General features: G+C 40.6%; 1 protein-coding gene across 3 annotated transcripts in view; it reads left to right on the forward strand.

The window, feature by feature from the left end:
• The window catches only part of nectin4b (nectin cell adhesion molecule 4b), a 38820-nt gene that overhangs the window by 2215 nt on the left and 17659 nt on the right, over nucleotides 1-18946 (forward strand). For all 3 annotated transcript variants that reach the window (XM_060906256.1, XM_060906254.1, XM_060906255.1), the window contains 2 exons: nucleotides 9999-10277; nucleotides 14596-14713. In XM_060906256.1, the coding sequence (XP_060762239.1) occupies nucleotides 9999-10277; nucleotides 14596-14713 (397 nt within the window). The remainder of the gene's footprint in view (nucleotides 1-9998; nucleotides 10278-14595; nucleotides 14714-18946) is intronic.

Below are 18946 nucleotides of genomic sequence, written 5' to 3' on the forward strand. Positions count from 1 at the left end.
GAACCGGTTCGCCATTTTGACAACATGCATCTAGTCAGTGGGAAAACACTGGGAGTGACGCCATCAGAGTGAAATATCAGGAATTATTCTACATACTAGACACTTTTTCGATGGAATAAACATGTGTTCTAGTCCCTTCTAGCGGGTTTCATTCATTTGGTTTGATAACATGCAATATTGTTAGCATATTGCTTATCCTACATGCATTACATCACTCTCCCCAATGGAGAATGAGCTTTGAATATGGTTTATGATATTGCATGATTGTCAAGACAACTTGATGCCACACGTCAGAGACGTAAAACTTGCGCGCTAACAAGCAACTGTGACAATTTGTAAACAAACATGGCCGCCAGGTTTGCATTGTTAAATACGGAAGATTTTGAGAGAATTTTGAAAGAGAAAGACGCGTTGAACACCCGAAGGGAATGTGTGTATGTATGTATTAATAAATAATAATAATGATGATGATGATGATAATAATAATATTGGCTGGCTTCTTTCGTGGTATATCAGATATATATTCCATTCAGCTAGCATGATATTGAACTCATCTTCGACTCGTTCGTCATCATCAGCTGTCCATTGCTAGCAATGGTGGCTGCTTCATTAAGGATGTGCAGAAACACAGATGGGCCGCGAGGTCTGCAACAGAGTCGCCCACAGTGGCGGCACGAACAGCCCGGCTGAACCGCCATGAAATGTCTGGCTTTGTGAGCTCTTGCATACTATTCTCCTCTCCTAACAAAGTGCCTTGCACAGTAATGTAAGACAATGTCGTGCCCCCATCGTGTTGTCTCTCTGAACCTCCAGACCTGATGCCAAGTGGTGCACAAAAGTGCCACAAACCTGGCGAGTATGGAAGTTGCCCCGCAGTGACAACTGACTTGCCGAGTGATGCCAGCCGTTGCCATTTGAGTGGCTCTTCCACATGCCATCTGGTGGTATGCCACTGACCCTGCTGGGTTCATCTGCCACATTGCACTGAAAAGTGCCTTGCTGCCAGTGCCTTATTAGTGATGTACTATTTAACCCATAGCTGGAACCCAGGCAGGTGCTACCACTCTGGGTCAGAGTGAACCTGGGAGCAATGGTGATTTGGGGAAAGTGGAGTTACCCCTTATACTCAAGTCCTCTCGGACCTGAGACTCACTACCGGTTGCAGTTTAAAGTCATACCCGGGATTAAAAGAATAGAACAGAATATGACAAGATAGAATAGAATGCCTTTATTGTCACTGCACAAATGTACAACAAAATTTTTTTTTTTTTTACTATTTTGTTGTACTATTCTGTTTGTAGAATAGTCATGACAATACAACAGCATAAAGTAAAAGAAAAAAGAAGGGAATATTACACATGCATACAGATTTTATACATACACACACACACACGACCATACCATAGAATTATCACTGTATGGAATAGGATAGAAAGCATTATGAAGATGTAGAACCGAACACGACAAAACACTACACATATTCTCCACAGAATAGACAGCCATAACAATACAGTAGCATACATCACAAGAGAAAAAAAATAGAAGGTAACAAATGTTGCCAGGCAAAACAAACCTCGCCCGGTAGCACTTATGATGAATATAAAGGAAGATCTCGCAAAAAACATAGGTACCCTATGGGTACATGTGGCTACTGCTTATAAATAAAACTGTTTTCTGATACCATGTCCATACAGTAAATCTAGCTTAAATATTTACTTTGAGGCAGTAGCCACAAAAATGAAGTGTAATCCAAAAATTAACAATTTAAAAATCACAGAAGTAAAATATACCAAGTGTCTGTACTTTATTATTCTACTCTTCCCTCTTAGGGTTTTCGAAACTGAAACCTCCGAACCGAGGCTGACATACACACACTTACCTTTTGGTTTATTATTATTGATTTATGAGATGCTTTAGGATTTCTTGAATTGTAAATAGGCTTTTATTTATATATAAAATATTTTTCTTCATTATATTTTAAATTGGATATGAAGATTCCATCTGGGAATCCAATAAAGTCTTCTGTATTTTGTACTGTCGCCATGACCGAAACTCTTATTTCTCGGAAATGGCCTGGCGCTAGAGCTCAATGGAACGCATTTTCCCTCTGTAATAAGCATAAACATGTCTGAAAGCGATTCCTTTAGTCTAGTCCATGTATTTCGAATGGTGAACTGAATTGTATACACTCGCCGGCCATTTTAATCGGCGCATGTGCAGTGCGCGATCGTTATACTCTTATATTCTTACAGCACAATGACGTAGTGGCTAGCGCCTCTATATGAGCCAGTAGCCACAACAAAAACGATTTTGACTTTTTTGGTGACCTTGACCAGATGACTCTCAAAATGTTGGAGGTTCTATTTGAGACCAATGCCCATCTGTCCTGAAAGTTTCATGAAGATTGGTCCAGCCGTTTTTTCCCGTAATACCGTTAACAAAGAAACCCGACCGAAAACAATACCTTGCCCCACTTACTCCGTAGCGGGCGAGGTAACAAGTCAAAAATAGAACAGAATGTATTATGATGGAATAGAATATAATAGAACAGAATAGAACGGATGGGAATAGAATAGAAAGCATTATGGTGGTATCGAACAGAATACAACAAAATACTATACACATTCCACACAGAGCAGGACAGACAGCCATGACAAGACAATAGAACATACCATAAGGGAATTTGACAGAAAAGAGCAGAATGGAACGCACTACGACAGAACAGATCTGTTGACTCGTTCAGTATCATGCTATCTGAATGGAATATATCTGATATACCACTCAAAGCCAGCCAATATTATTTAAATAGATCACTCAGATCTGCGATATATTTCATACGAAGAATGCGAATTTTTCAACATGAGAAGATAAACTTCATCTCTTCAAGCCAATGTGTTTTCTGTGTGTGTGTGTGTGTGTGTGTGTGTGTGTGTGAGAGAGAACTTTTTGACAAGCCATTCAGATCTTCTGTTATGAATTATCTCAAGCAAATTCTTAACATTCTTCTGTAGTTAGTCTCCTGTTCCTGCTTTTATGAAACAGGTGCACAGAAAGCCTAATGACAGGACTGAATACAAGAAAAAGAGGCTAAACGCCTCTATTCATAAGATGTGGGAGGCCTGTGAATTGAACTAGTTGCAGGAGTTAGTTGGTGTTATTCAAAAGACAACCATGATTGTGAAACAGCCCTTGAAGAATCTAAAATATGAAACGCGTATTGTTTTTTAATGTATTTGTTTACCACAAAATTCCGTACATGTTCCAGATGTTATTTCATAGTTTTGATGTCTTCAGTATTGTTCTACAATGTAGAAAATAGTCAAAATACAGAAAAACCCATGAATGAGTAGGGGTGTCCAAACTTTTGACTAGTACTGTATAACATGTATTCTTCAGCATCAGTTTTGCTTTTTAACTACAGTAATTTACCAAACCAACACCCAGGGAGTTATTATCCTGGTAAATGCCTAAAGGTGCTACACTACCATTCAAATGTTTGGGGTCACTTTGAAATGTCCTTATTTTTGAAAGAAAAGCACTGTTCTTTTCAATGAAGATCACTTTAAACTAATCAGAAATACAATCTATACATTGCTAATGTGGTAAATGACTATTCTAGCTGCAAATGTGTGGTTTTGGTGCAATATCTCCATAGGTGTATAGAGGCCCATTTCCAGCAACTATCACTCCAGTGTTCTAATGGTACAGTGTGTTTGCTCATTGCCTCAGAAGGCTAATGGATGATTAGAAAACCCTTGTACAATCATGTTAGCACAGCTGAAAACAGTTGAGCTCTTTAGAGAAGCTATAAAACTGACCTTCCTTTGAGCAGATTGAGTTTCTGGAGCATCACATTTGTGGGGTCGATTAAATGCTCAAAATGGCCAGAAAAATGTCTTGACTATATTTTCTATTCATTTTACAACTTATGGTGGTAAATAAAAGTGTGACTTTTCATGGAAAACACAAAATTGTCTGGGTGACCCCAAACTTTTGAACGGTAGTGTATGTGTAAGAACCTGTAAGAATTTTAGTTTAAAACATTCAAAAAATCAACTAAAATTATCAACAGAATATAAAGCTTTGACATTCACAGCTTTGACATTGTCAAAAATGTCTACATATTGCGTTGCAGAGATGTCTACTGAAATTAGCATGCTAACCAGATTGCCCCATGACAAGACCTACTATTGATCTCGTAATACCACTTTTCGTACTTCAAGAGCCGATAGCGAGTCACTGTAGCATCCAGGCTGCCCTTAGTCCAAAATGAGAGGAGATGAAGTTGTGTATCTCTGGCAGCTACAGACACGTTAGCCTCTGAGCTCAGACTGCTGAAAACTAAAGAAAAGAGAAGCAAATGGGTCACTGCAATTCATAGAAACTGCTGGAATCCAGGCACCAAAACGTGGATATGCAGTTACCATTTTGCATGTTGATCTGCTGTATTTTTGGAGGAGGGGGAAAAAGAAAGAAAAGGGACCCTGTTGGGAGAAACCTAATCACAGCTTTGTTTTTATTTTTTAATTTTTTTTAAGAAAATCATAGAAATGGAAACCAATTTTAATTGCGAAGAACAATTAAACCGCAATGATGAACCGAAAACCGCAATGATGTAAGAATTTTTGGCATTCCAACTTGGGCATGGTTTTACTGTCGCCTCAAGGCATCGGATGAGTCAGTTGAATTGAATTGAATCATCGTGCCAAACACTCACATACCCGGACATTATAATCTCGCTTTTGGACAAGAACACATTCTCGTAAAGGTAAGGTACCAGTTCTCTTTTGGCTCGATTATTATACCAAATGCATCATGTTTTTAAATTCTGCTGTCTGGTTATTTTACTGAATCCTCGGCAGTGTGTTTAATCAGTTGCATTATTATTACTAAAGGAGGTGGCATATCTGCCATGTCGCAAGCTGTAGTGGTATTGATGCATGAGTTTGTTGTTGGCTTCCTGCTAAAAACTGAGCTAAGCAAGTTATAACTTGAACTATAAGCTGAGAGCACGCATGAAGATTATAAGATAGCAGTGTTATCTTGACCAGCTCCAAGTTTCTGATAACTGATGACTCTAAAGATGGATTGTATGAACCCAGTAGTGGATCAACTAAAAATAGCTTTACGCTGTATTCAGTGAGTGATAATTCTATGAGAGTGGTGGTGATTCGTTTGGGGGAAACGTATCCTTGTTTCTTAGGATAACGGTGGATACCCCAGTGTTCTGGTGATATACTGCCCCCAAATTGTTTGGAGTACGAATTTGCTTGGTGGCCAGATTCTTGCACATTGCACCTTTAACATATTGTGTCAAAGTGACCAAAATGCAAAATCCATTTCAAATATTCAATGTTGTATTCTTAAATGCATCCCAAACATTAAAATAGTGGTGGTTATATACGTATTTTATATACCATTTTAGAATAACTTACACTGTTAAAATATGAAATAATAGTGTCCTGTCCTGAAGTCTTTTCTCTTAACATTTTAATTCGTTCCAAAAATTATTTGATACAGTTGGTGCAAAAGTTTGCATCCTCTTGGTTTCTGGGTGAAAAATCTACATACAGGGAGTGCAGAATTATTAGGCAAATGAGTATGTTGACCACATTACCCTCTCTATGCATGTTGGCCTACTCCAAGCTGCATAGGCTTGAAAGCCTCCTACCAATTAAGCATACCAGGTGATGTGCATCTCTGTAATGAAAAGGGGTGTGGTCTAATGACATCAACACCCTATATCAGGTGTGCAAAATTATTAGGCAACTTCCTTTCCTTTGGCAAAATGGGTCAGAAGAGGGATTTGACGGACTCAGAAAAGTCAAAAATAGTGACATATATTGCAAAGGGATGGAGCACTCTTAAAATTGCCCAGCTTTTGAAGCGTGACCATCGAACAATCAAGCGCTTCATTCAAAATAGTCAACAGGGTCGCAAGAAGCGCGTTGAAAAAAAAAAGGCGCAAACTAACTGCCCGTGAACTGAGGAAAGTCAAGCGTGAAGCTGCCAAGATGCCACTCGCCACCAGTTTTGCCATATTTCAGAGCTGCAACATCACTGGAGTGTCAAAAAGCACAAGGTGTGCAATACTCAGGGACACGGCCAAGGTAACAAAGGCTGAAAAACGACCACCACTGAACAAGACACACAAGATGAAACGTCAAGACTGGGCCAAGAAGTATCACAAGACTGATTTTTCTAAGGTCTTATGGACAGATGAAATGAGAGTGAGTCTTGATGGGCCAGATGGATGGGCTCGTGGCTGGATCAGCAAAGGGCAGAGAGCTCCAGTCCGACTCAGACGCCAGCAAGGTGGAGGTGGGGTACTGGTATGGGCTGGTATCATCAAAGATGAGCTTGTGGGACCTTTTCGGGTTGAGGATGGCGTCAAGCTCAACTCCCAGTCCTATTGTCAGTTTTTGGAAGACACCTTCTTCAAGCAGTGGTACAGGAAGAAGTCAGCATCCTTCAAGAAAAACATGATTTTCATGCAGGACAATGCTCCATCACACGCATCCAAGTACTCCACAGCATGGCTGGCCAGAAAGGGTCTAAAGGAAGAAAGATTAATGACGTGGCCTCCTTGTTCACCTGATCTGAACCCCATAGAAAACCTGTGGTCCCTCATCAAATGTGAGATCTACAAGGAGGGGAAACAGTACACATCTCTGAACAGTGTCTGGGAGGCTGTGGTTGCTGCTGCACGCAATGTTGATCGCAAACAGATCAAAACACTGACTGATTTTTTTTTTTTTTTTGAATGCCAGCAATGTATATTAGTGAATGTTGAGTTGTTATATTGGTTTCCCTGGTGAAAATAAATGAGTGAAATGGGTATATGTTTGTTTTTTGTTAAGTTGCCTAATAATTATGCACAGTTATAGTCACCTGCACACACACACATCCTCCTAAGATAGCTAAAACTAAGAAAGCCCTACTCCAACTTCCAGAAATACTCAGCTTTGATATTTGAGTCTTTTGGGTTCATCAAGAACATAGTTGTTTTTCAATAATAAAACTAATCCTCAAAAATACAACTTGCCTAATAATTCTGCACTCCCTATATGTTACAGTTGCTCTACAATACAGAATTATGCATCCTTTTAATGGATATTTCTACTGATGTCCTGTTACAACATACAATCTAAATATTACAGCACTTAGGTTTAACCATAAGTTGTCTATCTCCTTTGACATGCTCTATTCAGATGTACCTCATTTAATGTATCTTCTGGCTTGAAACAGTCAACACGTTTTTTAATTCTTATTTAAAGTATAAAAAGTCTCAAAATACTCAAACCTTTTTTTTTTTTTTGTGAACTGTCAAGTGGGATCAGTACATTAGCTATAACAACCTAAAAACAGAACTAGAGAAGGTTAGATATTATAAATTATTACACATACGGGCCACTTTTTCCATGGAAAAACAAACAAACACGTGCTCTATTCCCTTCTAGTGGGTTTATTGATTGCATGTAATATCATATCGTGTATCCTCTGTGTATTACACCACTCTACCCAATGGAGAATGAGCATGCAATATTGTTACAATATTGCATGTTGTCAAGACAACACATCACACGTCAGAGATGTAAAACTTTTGCGTTAGCGAGCAACAGTGACAATTTGTAAACAAACATGGCCACAGGTTGCTTTGTTAAAAATGGAAGATTTTGAGAGAATTTTGGCTGCCAGGTAGCTCCATTGTTGATTTTAAAGTAAATAAGTAAATTACACAGGAATGATGATGATGATGATTATTATTATTATTATTATTATTATTATTATTATTATTATTATTATTGGCTCGACTGTGCTAGCATTGGCCTTTTGAAGGCACAATAATGCACTAATTGTTAGGATTGATGGAGGTGTGGTGAAGTTAGGATCCAAGAGCAGAACACAGACAGTAATCCAATAAATAATATGATTTTAATTCAGGGAAGAAAGGGCATGGGAAAAAGGTAAACAAACAGGACAAAAAACAAATGGCAAAAATAGTCCAGACAAAATGAGACAAACAACTTGACAAAAACATGAGACAGGTGAAGACAAAAACGCTAGTGCAAAAAACCATGAACAAGAAATAACCCTTAGTGCAAAAAACCATGAACCAGAAGAACAAAACCATGAACAAGAAAAAGCCACTAGAGAGAAAAACCATGAGAAGCAAGAGAGGCACAGAAACGGCTAGAGAAGCAAACAAGACGTTCTGGCAAAGCCAGAGTCTGAGAACGGCCTTTAAATAAGCAGCAGTAAAAACCATGAAGTGAGTTCAGGAGAGAAGGAATTCCTGTCCTGGATCCGGATCGGCGCTAGCATGAGAGATCCATAATCTCCAGAGTGGATGTCCGGGGCGGAGCATGATGCTAATGGTCCTAGCAGTCAATTGAGCTGTTGAGAAAGGCATTCTCCCAGAGAAACACACTGTGGTACAGAGATGGAAACAGGGTCATGTGCTGGAGAAGGAAGGTTCCAAACTCTGTTGGGACTTCAAGTTTAAAATGAGGAAACGGACTGCAGCGCGAAGACCTGATCTCGTGTTGGAGGATGCAAATGAAAGAAAGATCTGGACTGTCGATATAGCCTGTCCCCAAAAGGAAAGCCTGGAGCAAGCAACAAGGAAGAAGCTTGACAAGTACCAACAACTTTCTTTCAAGACCAGGTAGAAAAGACTAGGGCTGGCAGTCGAGATTGCCCCAGTCATTATTGGATGTCTTGGCGGTGGCGTTGAGAAGGCAACGAGTGGTTAAGAAGTTAATCGATGAGAAAAGCGCCTCCAGAGTAGTTAGGAGGATGCAAGTGGCTGTTCTCCTGGAAGGAGAAACCATCATGAGGAAAGTCTTTGGTGGACTGATACAGAGGAGTGACTAAGCTAAGGAGTATAAATTGTAGGAGAAGTCTCAAACTCGAAGCAACATCCCAGCAACTGCTTGGTGAGATCGTGATGTGGCCGGACACATAAGTGCTGGCTAATTTACCATAATTGGCTCGACTGTGCTAGCATTGCTAACGCTACACCGGCTGGAAGGTAATTAGACTGCCGTGCTAATAGCACTGAGTCTCAAGTAAACTAGCACTGGCCTTTAACACTGTTGCTACACCGACTGGAAGCTAACTGGACTGCCGTGCTAACAGTACCGAGTTGCGGGTAAGCTAGCGTTGGCCTTTGAGAATGCTGATATGTATGTATGTATGATTATATTATATTATATTATATTATATTAGCTGGCTTTTTTTCATCTTCGACTCGTTCAATATCATGCTAGCTGAATGGAATACATGTTAGACCACTCCAAGCCAGCCAATATTATTTAAATATACCAGGGTGTTGAGGGAGACAAAGACCATTACCCACAGTGAAAACCATCATTCATAAATTAAAAAGATACAAAGACATGACAAAATAATGAAAGAAAAATAACCAAAAAGCTGAGAGATAGATTAGCAAAACTTCAGAGCAAGAAGTATGAAAAAGTCGTAAGAGGCAAGTGAAATACACATTCAGAAAAATAATTTTGATTGCCATTTTAACACACACATTTTTACTACTTTATTACCACTTGCATTAAATGTTGGTTTTATACTTTTGATAACAGTTATGCAAACTTTTGCACTGTAAATATACTTTGCATGTATTTTTTCTTTCGGGGCAAATGTGAATCTTTATGTGCTTAGCTCCTTTCTCAAATGAACATGAGATCTAATTGTCAAAAATCAGGTTTAAATATTCCAAGAGGTGTAATTGATTTTAGTTTCCTACCTCTCTTATTTTAACACTTGCACTGTGCTCACAGTGCCATCAGAAAGATGTAGGAAATATGACATTTTTGTATGAAATATTGTTGATATCACTACTAACACAGTTGAAGGTCAGATTTGCTTGAGATTTTAAATTAGTGTGGCCATAGCATGTAAAAAATGGTGTCACTATGACATCCATTGCTAGGTAATGAACAGAACATAAGCTAAAGCATTCCTCTCTTGCTCTTCAGGAATTCCCATCTCCACACTGGACTCGGTCATCCTGCAAGAGGGTCAGACATTCCGAGTGGCCGCCACCTGCCGTGCAGTTGGCCTGCCTCCACCACGCCTCTCCTGGGACACCGACGTCCCTGGCAAATCACAAAACAGGAGCTCAGGGGATGGTGTTGTCACCTCTCTGTATTCGCTGCACCCTCTGCGCGGCATGAATGGCCGCAATCTGGACTGCCTGGTGTGGCACCCTGCTCTAGAGCGCCCCCGCAGGTTGAGCAACAAACTGGTCGTGCACTGTGAGTCCACTTTAATGCCTCCAACATAGGGTTGTGCGATATGGGAAAAAATGAATATCCTGATACATTTTCTCCATTTCACTATATACGATATATATATCTCGATATATTGAAATCTCCTCTAAAGGACCCCATGAAATCTGACTTTTACTCTTTACTGTTTTCACTACAATCCCTGCAGATTAAATAACATTCTTGGTTAACTTTACAGGTGGTTTTCAACAACACATTTTACATTTTGATGTCCGTGATTAATCACAATTGAATTGAAATAAGACTATTTTTATTCAACAAAGATGTGGCACAAACTGCAAAAACAATCTTGAAAATTGCAACAAAGGGGCAGTACAATACAGAGCTGCTCAGAGCTCAAACCAATAAAGTGCAAGCTCAACACTGAGAGAGACATTTAGCCTAAATAAGAAAAGTGCTCTTTCATTAAATTATTTTAAAAAATAGATCTCCAAGCTATTAACCTGACTACTGAGAACTACTGGAACATTCACAATAGAGAGAGAGAGAGATTGAGGGAGAGAAGAGAGAGATCTGCAAAACATAATTTTTCTCTTTGTACACTTTTGAACTGAATGTTTTCTGGCTCTGCCTCTCAGATGTGTATAATTCTGGCTGCTGCCTTTCGTGATGACGGGTTTTTTTTTTTTGCACACTTTACAAACTGGCATTTGCTGTTCCACGTCCTCCTCGCGATATCCAAAAAAATGCCAGATGACTGACCCCTTACTAGTTCTTTTAGGAACCAATTCATCCGCTTCCATTTTTAATTTGTCGCTGAAATTGACAGAGCTTACATGGTAGCCTATGCAAAATCAGCGATTGCACGAACTGAGTCAGCGCTGTAAACAGGAACTAGGAAATCTTCCCGCCGGCAGTGTTGCCAGATACTGCTGACGTTTTCCAGCCCAAAATATGTTCAAACCCGCCAAAACCACCCAATCTGGCAACACAACCGAAACTAGAAAATCTTCCCGGAAGTTCCTTTCAGCACCGAGATCTCGCCCGGGATTGGTTGGCGAGTGCGTGACATTGTTTTCTTTACCCTTAGGCAGCCTCTCACGTTACTGCCTGAGGGACAGGGAGAAAACCACCGGGAAATGTTTTAAACAAACACGAAACGAACGCAAGTCGGAAGATGACCATAAAATACTCAATAGTTACGATATAATAATTTTATGTATCGCACACAGTTTTCGGCGATATATCGAGTATATTCGCTATATCGCACAGCCCTACTCCAACAGACGATTTGGCATAATACTATACTAATCTGGGTCATGTTATTTGCTTCCTAAAAAAGGTTCTGGTTGTAGATTTGATCTTTCCAGCAGTGTATTTTGTATACCTGATTTTGCTAACCTGAATCGTCCCAGATCAGTTAACCACATGATCTTTTTCTATGTATTTCTTTCTGTATTATTTATCCTAGAGAGTCTGCAACGTCGTCTTAAAATAATATCACTTTTTCTCCTAAATCACTTCCTGTTTTTAGATGTTGCTTAGTTTGCATAATATTATGCACTAGAAAATACAAATAATATGGAGAAATCAAAATTCCTGCAACATCGTGGTTGTTCTGTGGATATGCAAGACTTCATTTTAATAATATATCAATGTTTCTCACTTTGAAAGGGATTTATTTACTGTTCAAACATGACCATTTGGTTGCAGTGTGTCCTGTAGCTTAGCTAGCCGAATTTAGCAGTCACGATAGCTAACCCGAACTTTCTGGGTAAATAAAATTCTTACCTACTGTGTTTGATGTAACTGTGAAGTTTATTAGTCTAACACCCACATTTAGTGGTTTTTGCTAGTTGGTGCTGGTTTAGCTAGACATCACGATAAACTAGCAGAACATTGCTGGTCACAGCTCAAAATTGTAATTAGTTACTCTAGTCTAAGGTGGTCTTTCTCACCTCACTATCGCAGGAAAATGGGGGCTGTGATAGTGAGGTGAGAAAGAGAGTGCGGGCAGGGTGGAGCAGTTGGAGAAGGATTTCGGGAGTCATTTGTGATAGGAAAGTCCCAGCAGAAGTGAAAAGGTAAGATGTATAAGACAGTAGTGAGACCAGCTGTGATGTATGGATTGGAGACCGTACCCTTAACGAAGAGGCAGGAGGCAAAGTTGGAGGTGGCGGAGTTGAGGATGTTAAGGTTTGCGATGGGAGTGACAGGGTTGGACAGGATAAGGAACGAGCACATCAGAGGGACAGCACGTGTGGAGAGCTTGGGAATTAAGCTAAGAGAGATGAGACTGGGCACAACCTGAGAAGAGATGCAGAGCATGTGGGAAGGAGAATGTTGAGGATGGAGCTGCCAGGCACACGAAAACGAGGAAGGCCAAAGAGGAGATACATGGATGTGGTGAGAGAGGACATGAAAGTGCTAGAGAAGGATGCGGTAGACAGGGAGCAATGGAGACGAAAGAGCCGCTGTGGTGACCCCTAATTGGGAGCAGCCAAAAGAAGTCGTCGTCATCTAAGGTGGCCTATGGAGCACTTGCATGTGACGTCACAGCCGATCCAGATTGTGACAGACGCCATCGTGTCGGTCAAACGCCATATTCCGCCTTCTACTTCTGGTTCTACTTCTGCTTTTACTTCTACCTTTTCTTCTGGAAAACCCTACTATATACAATTCTACTACAACGGCTGCGGCTACAAGCTCTCCCTACCTGTGCACGTTAATGTTTTTTGTGTGTATTTTTGCGTGTTGTTCGTCTGTACCGGACTTCAATATCCACTACAACCGTATGGACTTACTGGACATTGGTTTCCAGCAGAAAATGACGGTTTGTAGCGATTTCCATCGCATGCACAACATTCCGGACGAGAAAAAAAAAAAAAAACATTCCGGACGAGACAGCGAGACCAGCGGGGTCTCCGTGGATTGTTATTGGAAGCAAAGCGAAGGAGGTAGCGCCGGGAGCGGGAGCAGAAGCAAAAGCGAGGCTACAGGCAGAGCCGGCCTGTTGACTAAGCTCAGAAAACAGCTACTCAAACCTCCACTGCCAAGCCTCTACCTCTCCAACGCCAGATCCATGTAAACAAGACGGACGATTTGGAATTACCTTATTCTATTCTATAATCGGCTGGTCAGTGCTATACTCAATACTTAAGTGACTTACCCATCCAATGAGGATTATTTTCTTGTTTACAAGATGCCACATCTGAGTCGCTGACATCCTGAATTTCTGTAAAGAAAACTGTCCAGAGATTTATAAGCACGCAGTGCTTCACCACTGAACAGCGAGGGAAAGTTAATGAGGTAATCATACACGTCCGGGTATTCCGCTGGCAGTTCAAAATCCAGTCGTGAAAACTCCGTCCGGAAAGCCATAAGGGTCACAAATCTGTAGCTCGTTTATTTTAGACATATATCTAGTTATCTGTTCATTAGAAAAATGAGCCGTGTAGTCCGTCGATTGAAATTGATCCATTCTGTACATGAGTGCAGCAGTATTCAGCGGTGTTTTTGACCGACAAGATGGGGGTTGTGTACTTTCCGGTCACGTGACTGCAAGATCTCTATTCAGTAGGGAATATCTTAGTCTTGGCTAAAAATATAATTTATACAATTTTCCCTCCACTGCAAGATGTACGTGAAACCATTCTTGGTGTCCAATGTTTTTTCCTCTGAGGGTGTTATGCTGGCCTGTGATGCAGCATGAGGTGCAGTTTGAAAAGATGCAGTTGGCTGCCTTGATATGTCTTGGAAGAAGCACGTTTTAGCCTTCAAACTCCCTGATTGTTAGCGCTTGTGTGGTAGGAGAAGGCTGGTTGGTGAGAGGAAATTGGCAGGTGACCAAATTAGGGAGAAAGTTTTACACGCTGTAACAAGACACATTCGCACATTAACTAGAGCATAGCAAAGGTTATGCAAACCTTTGAGCTTGGTAATAAAGATAACTGCTGACTTGCTTAGTTGCTATACGATTGAGATTGTATGGTGTAATAGGGCATAAACAGGAAGACACCATTCAATGAACATGAAATTTAGTTTTGTAGATAAGCTGGAATATAGAGGTTCAGGTGTCACACAAGCTAAGGTATTGTAAACATTTACTTCGCTGTACATATGAAAGCAAACTTCAAACAGGAAGTAGATTGGTGGAAATATATGAGCCTTTTTTTTTTTTTTTCTCTCCTCGTATCTCACAAGGCAGTAAGCAAGAGGTTGATGGGGTGAGTGATATCGTCTTAAAAGAACAGTCGGGTAAAATGAGTAGGTTTGAGTCTGTTGACTCTTTGGCTTCAGTGTGTAGTAATATTGTGTGTGTGTGTGTGTGTGTGTGTGTGTTTAGTTCCTCCTGATGCTATGATTTCTGGTTACGATCAGAGCTGGTCAGTTAATCAGAAGGGAGCTGAGCTCACGTGCAAGGGTGAAGGAAATCCTCAACCACACAACTTCACCTGGACCAGGTACCTCCTACCCATCTCTGTCTGCCAGCATTTGTGTGTTTGCACACCAAAAATCCTGTCTTATTGGCTGTCAGATCTGGCCTGGCTGTCTGTGCATTTCACTGTCCATAACACTTTGCTTATGTAACATCTGTTTGTCTTTACCTTCCTTTGTTCATGACTCACACTGCCATGTATCGCCATATGATCTGTTTGTTAACAAAAATCCACAAGAATCTCAGTACAATCAGGAGGAAAAGCACATTATACCCACCTGGCCCACCCTCTCTCACTTTGTTTCACACATGTAATCATACACACAGACAAAAGGCCTTAAACTCCCCAAGTGCAGCTTATTCAAATGCTCTTTTGAGGGTAAAATAAAAGCTGTGGTGTAGCATTACAACCTATTACTAAAGAGACAGTGGGGAGACTTGATTTCACATGAGGTGAGAAGGGGTGGAGGGGAGGAGATAAAGAAAACACAGTCAGCAAGAGAAAAGGCCGAAAGGAGAGGAGGAGCGAAGAGAACAGGGAGACACATTCTAAGCCTTAAATGACAGTGCTCTACTTTAAATATCATTTTAATAGGCACCAAAAGACAGGGTTTTAGTTTGATTAGAGACAGTGTGCAGAGGATATCTCGAGAGTGACGCCTGTACATGCAAACTTCGCAATCTTTCATCTTTCCGGTTAGACATCATTATAACAGGCACAGCCATGGTAGATAAGGTCTATCTTTCTGTTCCCAAACAATGCAGACTGTCTGCGCGGAGTTATATGCATATCGTCAAATATGCAAAATGCTCACAGGCTTTGGGCTGGTCAGGTTCTCGACCTGTTATGTAATGGTCCTATTTCATTTTAATACACAACTGCAAGTAATTAATATAAAGATAATAGCAAAGAACTGTGTGTGTGTGATTGGAGATCTGGAATCTGAGAACCCTGGTTTATTGTGTACATGGCAGTGTGGCCCCTTTCACTGCAACAGTGTTTTCTTTGTGCGTGCGTGCGTGCGTGCATGTGCGCATGCACAGTATCGGGGTGTGTCTTTTGCACATCCAAGTGGCTGTGTAAAGGGTTTTAAGGCAAAAAGACAACCCACTTATGTTCAGTGCATTAGTCAAAGATGCTTATTACAGGCCTAGGGAAAAAAGAAGAAAGATATTCAAAGTGAACTCATTTATTATTTTCTAGATCTACTGGCTGAGTAACGAGATTCACCACAAATAGAAATTAGAATTAGCATTATATGGAGGAAGTGACTCACTTATAATGCTCAGCTAAGTCAAAGTGCACATCTACACTCTTAGGATCAAGGGCACTAAACTGTATTTTTCCTTGTCACCTGGGTGGTACCTTTTTCTTTTGTACCTTAAGTATGTTTCACCTTGATATTGTTTATTTTTAAAGGATTTAATGTGTACAATAGGACCTTAATTACCTTTTTTATAGTAAATATTTACAGGTACACTAAAGATGCATGGTACAGAAGGTGTATGCTTGATGGTATCACTCCAGTGACAAGGGATGGTATGGTTTAGTGCCCTTTTTTTCCCCTCAGAATGTAGACGCAGTATTTCAAATTGACTTTGTACTGCATGTATGAGGTTCTAATCCCCATTTACTTTGTTTGTCTGATATAATTATTTAACAATATACAGTGGTGCTTGAAATATTGTGAGCCCTTCTATATTTCTGCATAAATATGACCTAAAACATCAGATTTTCACACAAGTCCTAAAAGTAGATAAAGAGAACCCAGTTAAACAAATGAGACAAAAATATTATACTTGGTCATTTATTTATTGAAGAAAATGATCCAATATTACATATCTGTGAGTGGCAAAAGTATGTGAACCTCTAGGATTAGAAGGTGAAATTAGAGTCTGGTGTTTTCAGTCAATGGGATGACAATCAGGTGTGAGTGGGCACCCTGTTTTATTTAAAGAACAGGGATCTATCAAAGTCTGATCTTCACAACACATGTTTGTGGAAGTGTATCATGGCATGAACAAATGAGATTTCTGAGGACCTCAGAAAAAGTGTTGTTGATGCTCATCAGGCTGGAAAAGGTTACAAAACCGTCTCTAAAGAGTTTGGACTCCACCAATCCACAGTCAGACAGATTGTGTACAAATGGAGGAAATTCAAGACCATTGTTACCCTCCCCAGGAGTGGTCGACCCAATAAAGATCACTCCAAGAGCAAGGCATGTAATAGTCGGCGAGGTCATAAAGGACCCCGGGGTAACTTCTAAGCAACTGAAGGCCTCTCTCACATTGGCTAATGTTAATGTTCATGAGTCCACCATCAGGAGAACATTGAACTACAGGTCTGCGCGGGTCGGATTTTTCAGTCCCGCTCCCGCGCGCGCCCGCATTGTGCAGTCCCACTCCCGCCCGCGCTCGCAAAGAATTATGATTTTCAGTCCCGCTCCCGCCCGCGCCTGCCATATTTTGTCCTGCTCCCGCCCGCAAATCCCGCATGATGCAGACGTTCGCGTTATTTCTCAGGAAAGTTCTTGTCTTGACACAGCGTGATGGTGCCCCGCCCCCTACTTTGAGTGGATTTGAGCATAAATATCTACAGCTCACATTTGTTATTGTTTGCCTTGTTTCTGAATTCAGCATGTAATATCTCTAATAATAATAATTAGTGCTGTCAAACGATTAAAATATTTAATCGCAAATCACACATTTTTATCACATGAGAAACCATTGTAATTCTCTGATCAGCATAAAGTGAATGGGCTTGCTTTGTACCAATGTTTTTTTTTTATTTTTTTATTTTTTTTTTTTAATTGCAACACAGCTAGTAAAAGAAATTTACTGCTTGCGTTAGTCTACAACTTTAATCAGAGAGACATGTTACACAGTGACGGTAGGCTTGACTCCATGCTATCCCAGAAATCCTTCCTGTAATATGCAAATTTGGCCGCCTCTGATTGGACAGCCAAATTTGCATATTACAGGAAGGATTTCTGGGATAGCATAGAGTCAAGCCTACCGTCACTGTGTAATCTGTCTCTCTGATTAAAGTTGTAGACTAACGCAACAAGTAAATCAATTCACTCATGGTTTTCTTGCTAGCTGGGTGTGAACTGCGAGTCATTAGAGTGATCAAAGAATTTCCCCTTAGGGTGATCAATGGCAATTTTAAGATGCCATTTCTCATTCAATCTGACTTTCTTTGCAAATTTAGGTATCTTAAAATGTTTTTATTAATGCCAAATAAAATATCCAGCACAAATTATATATGATAGACATAAATTAATAATTTATAAAATTTATTTCAAGCACATTTTTAGTTAGCGGGACTGCAGCTTATCACCACTCCCACCCGCGCTGCATATGTGCACTCCTGCTCCCGCCCGCACGCGCATATGTGCACTTCCGGTCCCGCCTGCGCCCGCAATGAGCTTTCAAAATTTGTCCCGCGTCGCACTGCTTTGCGGCGAGTCCCGCGGGACTCCCGCGGGAGTGCAGGGCTCCACATTGAACAACAATGGTGTGCATGGCAGGGTTGCAAAGAGAAAGCCACTGCTCTCCAAAAAGAACATTGCTGCTTCTCTGCAGTTTGCTGAAGAGCACGTGGACAAGCCAGAAGGCTATTGGAGAAATGTTTTGTGGACGGATGAGACCAAAATAGAACTTTTTGGTTTAAATGAGAAGTGTTATGTTTGGAGAAAGGAAAACACTGCATTCCAGCATAAGAACCTTATCCCATCTGTCAAACGTGGTGGTAGTATCATGGTTTGGGCCTGTTTTGCTGCATCTGGGCCAGGACGGCTTGCCATCATTGATGGAATAATGAATTCTGAATTATACCAGCGAATTCTAAAGGAAAATGTCAGGACATCTGTCCATAAACTGAATCTCAAGAGAAGGTGGGTCATGCAGCAAGACAACGACCCTAAGCACACAAGTCGTTCTACCAAAGAATGGTTAAAGAAGAATAAAATGAATGTTTCGGAATGTCCAAGTCAAAGTCCTGACCTTAATCCAATGGAAATGTTGTGGAAGGACCTGAAGCGAGCAGTTCATGTGAGGAAACCCACCAACATCCCAGAGTTGAAGCTGTTCTGTATGGAGGAATGGGCTAAAATTCCTCCAAGCCGGTGTGCAGGACTGATCAACAGTTACCGGAAACGTTTAATTGCAGTTATTGCTGCACAAGGGGGTCACACCAGATACTGAAAGCAAAGGTTCACATGCTTTTGCCACTCACAGATATGTAATATTGGATCAT

This window comes from Neoarius graeffei, chromosome 23 (assembly GCF_027579695.1).
Source record: "Neoarius graeffei isolate fNeoGra1 chromosome 23, fNeoGra1.pri, whole genome shotgun sequence".
Taxonomy (NCBI): Eukaryota; Metazoa; Chordata; class Actinopteri; order Siluriformes; family Ariidae; genus Neoarius; species Neoarius graeffei.